The 10,694-nt window shown below is 38.4% G+C and overlaps 1 protein-coding gene across 13 annotated transcripts in view; it reads left to right on the top strand.

Annotated features, from left to right (window-relative positions):
• MYT1L (myelin transcription factor 1 like) overlaps positions 1-10,694 on the top strand; it is a 709,345-nt gene that overhangs the window by 531,737 nt on the left and 166,914 nt on the right. For all 13 annotated transcript variants that reach the window (XM_019520651.1, XM_019520649.1, XM_019520647.1 and 10 more), the window contains 2 exons: positions 3,399-3,757; positions 7,606-7,701. In XM_019520651.1, coding sequence (XP_019376196.1) covers positions 3,399-3,757; positions 7,606-7,701 — 455 coding nt within the window. The remainder of the gene's footprint in view (positions 1-3,398; positions 3,758-7,605; positions 7,702-10,694) is intronic.

The raw sequence follows: 10,694 nt of genomic DNA, 5'->3' as shown, positions 1-10,694 counted from the left end.
AGGATTTTAACAAAACCATCATGTCACCAAAAAAAACTCCAGTTTTCTTTCCACCTTACAGTCCATTCATTCATTGCCTGAGCTTGCCTCAGAGAATGTTGTGGGAGGCCATATCAAACGCCTTGCTAAAATCAAGGTGCACCACATCTACTGGTCTCCCCACGTCCACAGAACCAGTCATCTCATTATACAAGGAAATCAGATTGGTCAGGCATGACTTGCGCTTGGTGAATCTATGCTGACTGTTCCTGATTACCTTCTTCTCCTCCAAGTGCTTAGAAATGGATTCCTTCAGGACCTGCTCCATCATTTTTCCAGAGACTGAGGTGAGGCTGACTGGACTGTAGTTCCCTGGATCCTCTTTTTCCCCTGTCTTAAATATGGGCACTATGTATGCCCTTCTCCAATCATCTGGGATCTCTCCTGATCACCATGAGTTTTCAAAGAAGATGGTCAGTGGCTCTGCAATCTCATCAGCCAATTCATCAGCATCCTCAGGTGCATCCCATCTGGCCCCATGGACCTGTATATATCTAGCTTTTCTAAATAGTCTCTAACCTGTTCTTTCACCACTGTTGGCTGCTCTCCTCCTCCCCAAACTGTGCTGCCTGGTGCAGTAGTCTGGGAGCTAACCTTGCCCGTGAAGACTGAGGTGAAGAAGGCATTGAGTACTTTAACCATTTCTGCATCCTCTGTCACAAGGTTGCCTCCCCCATTCAGTAAAGGACCCACACTTTCCCTGATCTTCCTTTTGTTGCTGACATACTTGTAGAAACCTTTCTTGTTTCCCTTCATACCCCTTGCTAGCTGGAACTCCAGTTGTGCTTTGGCCTTCCTGACTTCATCCCTGCCGGCCCAAGCAATGCTCTTATACTCTTTCCTAGTTATTTGTCCAAGTTTCCACTTCTTATAAGATTCCTTTTTGTGACTTAGTTTACTGAAGAGGTCCCAGCTAAGCCAAACTGGTCTTCTGCCATAGTTGATAGTCTTCCTATGCATCAGGATAGTTTGTTCCTCAACTCTGAGGAAGGCTTCTTTAAAGAAGATTTAGGTGAAATGTAGGAATCTACATTCCAAAGACACATTCAATTTGTCCATCCTCCACAAGTCCCGAAACTTAATAGGTGCCTCAGTTCAGATGGTGACTCTATTTTGGATTGGGGTTTTCTTAGTTAGTAGACGCTGGTGCTTCTGAACATGCTTAAAAGCAATACAGTTTGACCAGTCATGCAACTAGCTCTTACCAGCACAATCCATACTAGTCCTCCCCTCAAGGGAACTTATCAATTAGGATCTGTACAACTAGACTAATTGTACAAACAGCCTTGTGGTCAGCTCAGAAATGACAGTGGAGTTTCCTACATTTTTGCCCAATAACCTAATAATTAGAGCACTTACCAGGACCTGTTATTTAGATGTTCCTCTGCCTACAGGAATTTCAGTCTCCATCTCCTACTTCACAGAACAGTGTCACAACAACCATGTGGAGAGGAGTATACTGTACTTGGGTTCTGATGCTTGCTTCCCAGCACTACTCATTTATTTTATATTGGCCAGCTAATCATTTAAAAAAAAATCTCAACAGTTTCTGGAGCCAAGGTTCTTCCTTTCCCTGGGACATGCCCTAACTATAGATCATACCTTCCTTACTTGGCTTCTCCTGCCACTTTGACTCTTGTGTTACTGGTTATCCAGTGGCCCAGGCTTAAACTGGAGAAGGGCATGGGTAAAGGGGCATGTTCTTTAGGTTGTTCTTCTGGCAAATGGGTTTGGATCTCATTGGGCTAAGGAGGGCCTCAGTGAGTGTGGTAACCACTAAGCTATTCCAAAAAAAGAGGAATATGCTACCATAAAATTGAACTAGATGTTCTTGATCACAAGTGAATGAAGACACTTGTCATCCAAAGTAAGTCATGCACCTTAGCTCCAGAGATGGAGATGAGTTCAAACACATCCCTATGCTTACCATTTCTTTTTGACTACTTTTACATGCCTCTAGATTGCGTGGAAAACTCAGATATCTGAAGTCTCCCTATTAACCATATAGGAACCCTAGGCCTTTAACTCCATCAAACTGAATCATCCTCTTGGGACAGGCACCTAAGCTCTAGGTATGAATAGGCACTTACATGACCAAACTTGATCTGGCTCCAAAAAGATATGGCTTGAGTTCTATTTAAAACCAGAAAAGAAAGAAGCTTCCTTATATAGAGAGTAACAGCTCTCTCTATAAACAGACATTGTCTAGGAATAGAATCAGCTGTGGCAGGAATCAGCAAGCAGAAGAACCCCTATGCAGAGGTATGCGTCAAGTCAGGGCATGGCAGCCTGATACATGTGCCATGGGAATCTCCTCCAGGGGAATTTCTGTGGTGCACAATAAGCAAAAGATGTCTCCCCATTTATGGCATCACAAACTGTGACTGCTTTGGGTTCTGGCAACATTTTTAGACACCTGGAACACAATAAGGAGCTAGGATATCTGTTTGCCCAGAAGTTTGCCTCCACAAAAATGTTTATTGTGGGACAAAAGCAATGTCTGTTTGCACCCTCAGAAGCAGAAATAACGGCTATGAAAGGATGATTATATTTGACAGGCACTAAGGGGGAAATGATAGAAGCAAGGAGAGAGGAGCACAACCCTATGGAAGAGAAGAAAGATTTCCATCTGTCATAAATATTATCTCTGATGTTAAAATAATTAGAGAAGAAATAGCACCAACTTTAGAGAAGCTGGACTTTCTGAAAGAGACTTTTCAAAAAAATATTGCAGAGTATTATTTTTGTTGCTGTTTTTGTTTGAGAATTCCCGAAGCTGGTTCTGCCCTTTTTGGTTTGTTATGCTCTAGGCAACTTTCTGGCATGTGATGGAGAGATTAAAGTAGATATTTTAGGAAAATTATCATCATCATCATCATCTTAAAAATGGAGTACAAATGGATTCTCATTGTACACGATCAAATATTTAGTAGTATAGTATAAACCTATGTAGCACTACTTTCCCACTATTAACTCTACTCGTCATTAGTTGTTAGGAAAAAAACTTCTAGGAATTAAAAAATAAGCATCTGTTCAACAGGCAAAAGAGAGAAAACAATGAGTAGAATCTCTGTTAACATCCCAATTAACTGTATAATTGAAATTGTGATATTTTGGTGTGGCATCTTCTGGAAATTAATGACTGTTCAGCAATCCAGTGGTTTTCAATCCAGTGCTCTTCACTTTATTCATTGTTGCCTAAGTAGTGTTATATTTGGAAAATGTACATTTTAAGGATAGTAATTAATCATAGTACAGAATTATAAGTGAATAAATTGACCCAAAGCTTTTATCAATCTGACCTGTAGAGGAGATCTGCCAGACAGTGTAATAACACAAATCTTTTATTTCCTGAACAGTGTGTATGGCTGCCCTTTGGCAAAAAAAAGAAAAACACAAGATAAGCAACCCCAAGAACCTGCTCCCAAAAGAAAACCATTTGTGGTTAAAACAGACAACTCTTCGGTAGATGAGTGTTATGAAACTGATGGAACAGAGGAAATGGATGAAAAGGAAGAGGAGGAGGAAGAGGAAGAAGAAGAAGAGTATTCTGATGACAATGAAGAACAAGTTGATGATGATGAGGATGATGAAGAGATAGATCGAGAAGAGGATGAGGAGATTGAAGAGGAAGAGGAGGATGAAGAGGAAGGAGAAGATGTGGAGGAGGAAGAAGAGGAGGAAGAAGAGGAGGAAGAAGAGGAGGAGGAAGAACATGGTAATAATCACAGTATTAGTAAAAAGTAAACACTGTCTGTATTCTGGGTTAATCTTCCAATGTGGTATGCAGGGATTTAACTGTGCAGCTCTCATTAAAGCTAATGGAAGTCATGCAGCTAAATCTCCCTGCTCCACACTGAAAATGTACCCCACTGTGTTCCTTTAACGTTTATTTTAATAAGACCATCTTACAAATATTTTGAAGCTACTAACTCTCAGATTATTCAAAATGGAGGGTGGAGGTGTGTGCATGCCAAAAATGTCTGCAGAAATGATTAACTGGAAAGCATGCACAAATCAAGTAAAAGTACAAGCAAAGGATCAGCTACAGATGGATGTTCGTACTGATCATTTGCATATACATTTACTGGATCGGCTCACATAATAGCACTGATTTCTCACAAAAATGCCACCACATGCTTGAAGATGCTTTTAGTGAACTGAAATGGGCCTCTTCCCTGTAAACATTCGGTCCTACTCCTTTTCCCCAAAAAATTCAGAAAGAATTTTCACCTATTTTGGTTCTTTGAGACTTGGATGTTGTGTACTTTAGTTGATTTATTAAAACTATTGAGAGCAACAGGTTTACACAGATGAAGTCCTTTAAAAATTTATATTTTTGACATAATACTATGCCTGTTATGCCTTTCAAATACACAGATACTTATAACTAGCCCAAGTAATGTAGTAGCACTGTGATTACCCATTGTCATTTTTCTTTACTGAGATTTTAGACTCTGTGACCAGTGCTTTTCAAACTATATAATCAATGTCCTCAAATCTGGAAATCTCCACCTAAATGACATTATAATGTACTGGGGGTGAAAATGAAAGAACCATAAAAAGATTAATGAGCTTTCTAAAAAGCATTTTTTCCCATTTCCAGGGAACAAGTTTTTGGTTGGTTAGATTCATCTTTCTAACCAATAGAAGCATAAGAAAAACGTTCAGCACTTCTCAGTTGGTTTCTTCTTAGGAGCCAGGTATAAAAGTTGTCTGACTTTTGTTTCAGCATTCAGCTAGGTCAGGTCTAGAAAAAGATTGAGGAAATGCTCTTTTCATTCAGGCAACCATGTGGCCAACAGATGGCAACAGATTTTCTCAAGTGTATGAACCCATAGTTTTTCCTTTTTCACTTTAAATTTGCCAACAAAATCTATCAAAACTAGACAGCCAAGCTTGAAAGTTCTGGAGGAATTTAACATTTAGGGAATTGTTTCCTTATGATGCTCTTGTTTCAGAGCCTGTAAGGAGAGTCTATCATTACTTAGGCTATTGCTTTCTTATTCAACAAGCATAGGAAATATAGACATTCTTTCTTTAGGGTTAATGACTGAACTTATAAGCATGTGGAACATAACACCGGTACATTGATTTGGTCCGGATGGAAAACAATGATACTACACTATCAAAAATAATATAACAACCTTTCCCCTAGCCCTTGCCCCCGCCCAAAGTACAGAACTAAAGAAACTAGCTTCTGTCAATTTGGAAAATTGTGTAGTACATTTACTTATATAGTTATTATGAAATATGATACTTTACTCATATCCAGAACTACTACATATCTAGTTAATGATCCAAATCAATGATTTCTGTGTATAGTAGGCTGTAGTTAAGGATCACAAGTTAAGGATTTTATAGAAGCATCTCTATTAAGTAATCATCATAATACCTGCACTTAACCTAATAAAAAGTTCAGTTATCCAAAGGATCCCATGTCACCTCAAAGATCATATGTAGTTTCCTTGATAAAAAAAAAAGGAAAGACTGATTCTGTAAAATAGTGGAATTCTTTTAAACATACCATAAAATAGGATACTTGAGTAAAATTATACAGGGCAAATTGTTTAACTAATTTAAGCATCATTGTATTTGTTACTCTGTGATGCCACTCACTGCACAGTTGATTCATAAGAAAGAATTGGTTGTTAATTATGTCGATTGTCTCTCACTAGAAGATTTAGAAGGCAGGTTATACAAAGATTTCTTTGAGATGGCTTAGGCTGTTTCTGCCTTCAATAGGAGTTTGCATTACACTGTCTCTGGTGGTCCTTTCCAACCCTATTTTTCAATGGTTCTATGATTCTTAAATAATTAGTTATTTTTGTTTCTGTCAGAGAGTGGGCAGACCTAGTTTTAAGATGTTAATGGAGTTTGTTTGTAGGAGAGACCTCCAAAGTAGGGTGCATTGGGTTCTGGCCCCCACTCCTATCTCCAATGACATTTTGGCATTTTGCACTTAATAGTCATTAGGTAAAATTAATAGTAGTGGAATTGCATCTGCCCTACTGGGGACAGGTAACAGAACCAAGGGCCCCTTCTTGTCTGGGGCAGTACCTGTCTCACCGAGCCACAACCCCAATGGGTTTTTTTTATAGACCCAACAATCTTACCAGTTTGGCTACCCAGTGGACCATCTACAACAGGAGAGGTTAAGGTTGATCTTGATCTTGCCTTGCCATTGCCCTGGAGGTTAGGGCATTTTTTCTTGGAATTGGGATGTGTAGGTTCCAAATCTCCACTTCCCTGATAAATGCTCTAATCACTAGACTATTTGGTTTAAAGGTGGGAAGACTGCCCTTCTCCTTTGGTGTCAGTTTCTAATCATGGATTTTATGCCACTAACGTCTTGGGCACATAGTGTTATGAGCCTTCCCAAACAGAACATGTTCTCAAAAGAGCAAACATGGCCAGACAAGAGTTGTGCAGGAGGGAGTAGGATCTAAAATCTGTGTAAGTGACCTGACATGCCACTAACTTTAGCCATACACATTAGCACCTAAACTGGAGACTAAATATAGAATTTCTTGTGGAGAATAAGATGCCTCTGTATTTCACATAACAGTTTCTGTTCCTTGTGCTGTAGTTTTATGAGCACATAAAGCTACAGCACAAGGGACAGAAATTGGAATGTGAACGGCAGAGGCAATTTATTCTCATAAACAAACCTAGTCTTGATGGAAAGAACAATTAAAACCTAGCTAATTTTGCTAGTTTTTTTTACTTCTTATATACTATTACTTAGGTCCAATTCAGTTTCCTGTTACAAACAGGTAAAACCATATATACTCTAGTAACTCTTTTAGTGGAATTTTGCATTTTCCCCAAGATAATAGAAAAGTAGATTTAGGGCAGGATTTTCAAGGAGACTAGGTGAGCTAGGATCATAATTTTTACAGGAAATATTGGGACTTTTGCTCCAAAACTACTTAGGCCTTTTTGAAAATCCTATCTTTACTGTTTAATCTTTAGTAAAATAAAGGACTTGGAAGATACAGAAGCATCCTAAAGCAACACTCTTACAAATCTCAAAATACCAATTAAAGAGAGTCAAGGACTTTTTGGAGCTTGGTCCCAAATCCTATGTTCATATCCTTGTTTATAATCAATTGTATCAAAATATAATGCTTAAAATTTCCTTTCAATGGCCAAAACATCCTTTTTAATTCTCTAGTAATGTACTTAGTCTCTTTCATTAATGTACCTAATCAAAATTGCCCCAGTTCTGTAAAGACCAAATGTACAGCACCACCATTAAAGGAAAGATAAATCTTTCCAATTTCCTTTACATTCCTAAAAGAGAAGGTAGACAGGCAGCCTTTGCTGAGATAACCTAATCTATCAATTCCAGTCCATATGAGAAGTCAAAAAGTGAGACAGTAAGAGAAAGACCACTTTTAGGAATGCCCTTTCCCTATGGTGGTTATGGCTGAACATCTTTGAATTCAAATACTAAGAGCACACTTGATTTACAAGACAAACTAAGGTAATTCTCTTCATGAGAAGAGATCATTTCAGATAGCTGGTTCCCAAAGACTGTTTCACAAAGCTTTTCTATTATAGAAAGAAATCTCCGTTGGAGGAGCTCCAGGAACAGATGTTCCAAGGCACCATTTAGCCTATATCACATGAAGACATTCAAGATGGCTTGTACTCCAGGTATTTCATAATCCCTCAGGGTCAGGAGGAGTCAGGCTGATTCTAGATCTAAGGAAATTTAATACATCAGTCACATCTAATCCATTTCACAGATCATGCTACAAAGGATTTATTGAAGTTTGCTAAAAGGTGAATAGTTAGGATGTATAGATCTGTCAAATGCTCCCTTTCTCATCCCAATAAAACAACACATATTAATTTCCTGAAAGTTCAGAGTAATGGATACTGTACAAGATACAGCACTAAATTTTTGTATAAAAGGTACATCAAATCATAGCTGTAGGGCATAGTCAAGGAGCATATTCAAGGAGACAGAATACAGATCTTTGAATTATACACCATCATTTGGAAATATAAAGGACAGCTGCTTCATCTGTTTTCACAGTCCTCTAGATTAGACTATTTTTAAAATAATCTGGTACAGGTGGCCTTTTCCTCAGTAGCACAGACAACACTGTTGTATACAAGCACTCGTGTCTTTAAATCCACTGGCCAAATTTTTATTTAACATTCATAGTGCTCTCCTTTATCTTCCTGATCCGCTTGTCAGATTGCTTCTGCAGCTGATTATGCACATCCTTCTAAGCAAGAGGAGACACAAACACCAACTAAAGATAAAAGAATTGTGTGTCCTGAGGAAACTGTGGCAGTTTAAGAGACTCAGTCTGGGAGACAATGAAGTAAAAACATCTGTATTAAAAGAGGTGTCTTGTCCAATCTGGTGACCTTTTGTCATATTTATTTATTCAGACTATTAGCAGGAAAGCTGTCACCCAATTGGTGACTATAGTAAATATTCTAAATTACTCAGAGCAAAAAGCCATGTGCCTGAATACTGCGTAGGCAAAACATCCAAGAAAAGAAAATTATAGCATTAAATGAAGAGTTCAGGAAACAGCAGTTCACTATTTAGAAGAATGTAGATGGAAAGAGGTTCATTTTCCAGGCCTACAGAAGATGTAATAAATACATGACAACCTCACAAGGGAAATCAAATCTTAACACAGTGATGATAGTCTGTTTTATTTGTGTGCTTTGATATATATATAAATCTTCTTTATAAAAAAGGTGGAAAATACTGGAGTAGGCATATTTTGCCACTGGAACTATAAAGAGCAGGAATAATAAACCCTAGCAGAGCATGGGTGATTGGCCTTGCTCCAGCTATTTGGTCAGTGCTTATTGATATAAAATAACAATATTTGCTTTCAGCTCCAGTGCAAGTGATCAGACCTTACTGTTGCATAAGATAAATATTGCTGCTATCCACCTTTACATACTAGCTCTACAATTCTTGCTGAACCAAACCCATGCAAATATACAGATTGCTTAATATTCTGGTTGTTAATAGTTTGTATAATTTCAGATTCACATTCTGACCAAAGTGAGGGTTTCTGCATCAAATTTGGAAATAACAATTTGATGAAAATAATTAAAAACAAAATAGCTCAGACTGAAACTTACAAACCTAAAAAGGCAGGAATTTGAGAAGAGATAGCCAGTCGATATCCTTTGAACATGTCCAGTTCTTGTGGAAATGATCCAGGCGCATTTATTACATTTAATTTGTTTATCATTTACAAAGAATATTGCTGATTAGTAGATTTTCTCTTGCTATTATATTTTGTGATTTAGGTTTCTTAGACCCTGTCATTTGTAAACATATATTTTAACAGTTATTGCAAAGTCTGTTCGGGTAGTCCAGTGATATGAACCTGACGCTGAGCTCTCTTACATCTGCACACATCAGAAATAACTCAGTTTAAGTTAATTGAGTTAAACATCTCCCCCATACTCCTTTTCCTTAAGAAACATTAAATAAAGACTGCTCACCACACTATCGGGTAGTAATTTTTTCAGGCCCTGGTAAGGACTTTGTTCTGTGTTTAACTGTCTTCACTTGAGTAGTCCTAGCCACTTTAACACAAATGCTTAAAGTTAGGAAGGGTTTTTGGTTGTAGCTGTGTTGGTCTAAGGACATAGGCAGGCAAGGTTCTTTGAGTAGATGCAATATCTTTTATTACATCAACTAAGTAGTTGGAAAAAAGTTCTTAGCAAGCTTTTGAGTACCGTCACCCTTCTTCAAGCATAGGGAGGAGTGTCCGCAGGTCTGAGACTCCACGGAAAGAGAGAAGCTAAAAGCCTGGCAGGATGTTATTGAAAATCTAAATAGGTAGAAATTAGAAAGACAAAAGTTAAAGCAGGTAAGGGAGGGGGAAGATAGTAAGGGGATAAAATCTCAAAGTGAGACACTGCAGTGATAAAATACAAGATAGAAAAGAGGCTGTTTGTGAAAAAGGTAGTAGTAGGAGATCAGGAAAACAGGAGTGAAAGAAGCCAAAAGTGTGACAGGATGTCAGTGAAAATAAAAATAGGTGGAAATTAGAAAAACAAAAAGTAAAGCAGGGAAGGGAGGGGTAAGAAAGCAAGGGAGAACAAGGGCAAAGGGAAACACTACAGTGGTGATATTACAAGGTAAAAAAGAGGGTAACAATGAAAAGGGAAATAGTTGGAAACCAGGGAGACAAAGGGCAGAAAAATAGGGGAGAGGAAGGGAGGGGAGGGGAGAAAAGGTGGGGGAAAAGAAGAATGTAAGAGGTCAGGTCAGTCAGGTACCTGGTGAATCAGATGTCAGGCAGGTTGTAATGTGTCATAAATTCAATGTCTATACTGAGTTCATGATTTTTTGAATCCAGTAGATTTATGAAGTGGAGTTCATAGGCTTGTCTATGAAAGGTGTTTTGCACGTTCCCTTTGAGGTTTAGAACTGAGAGATTAGAGAGGGAGTGATTGACCCGTGAGAAGTGTGCCCTCACAGGTAGTTGGGTATTCTTGTCTTTGATAGATTTTTGTGCGCATTCAGTCTGGTGTGCAGTTGTTGTTTGGTTTCTCCTAGGGCTATGCAAAGCTTCGGTCCCTGATTTGATTCAGTGGAGATTTGGCCCAATTTGGTGGCCAAATCTCAGGGGCAATCAGCATGGATTTATTAGGGG

Source organism: Gavialis gangeticus, unplaced genomic scaffold (genome assembly GCF_001723915.1).
Source record: "Gavialis gangeticus isolate Ggan-Ray unplaced genomic scaffold, GavGan_comp1, whole genome shotgun sequence".
In the NCBI taxonomy this organism is placed as follows: Eukaryota; Metazoa; Chordata; order Crocodylia; family Gavialidae; genus Gavialis; species Gavialis gangeticus.
Note: the sequence above shows the minus strand (reverse complement) of the source record. Positions and strands in the feature narration are given on the sequence as shown.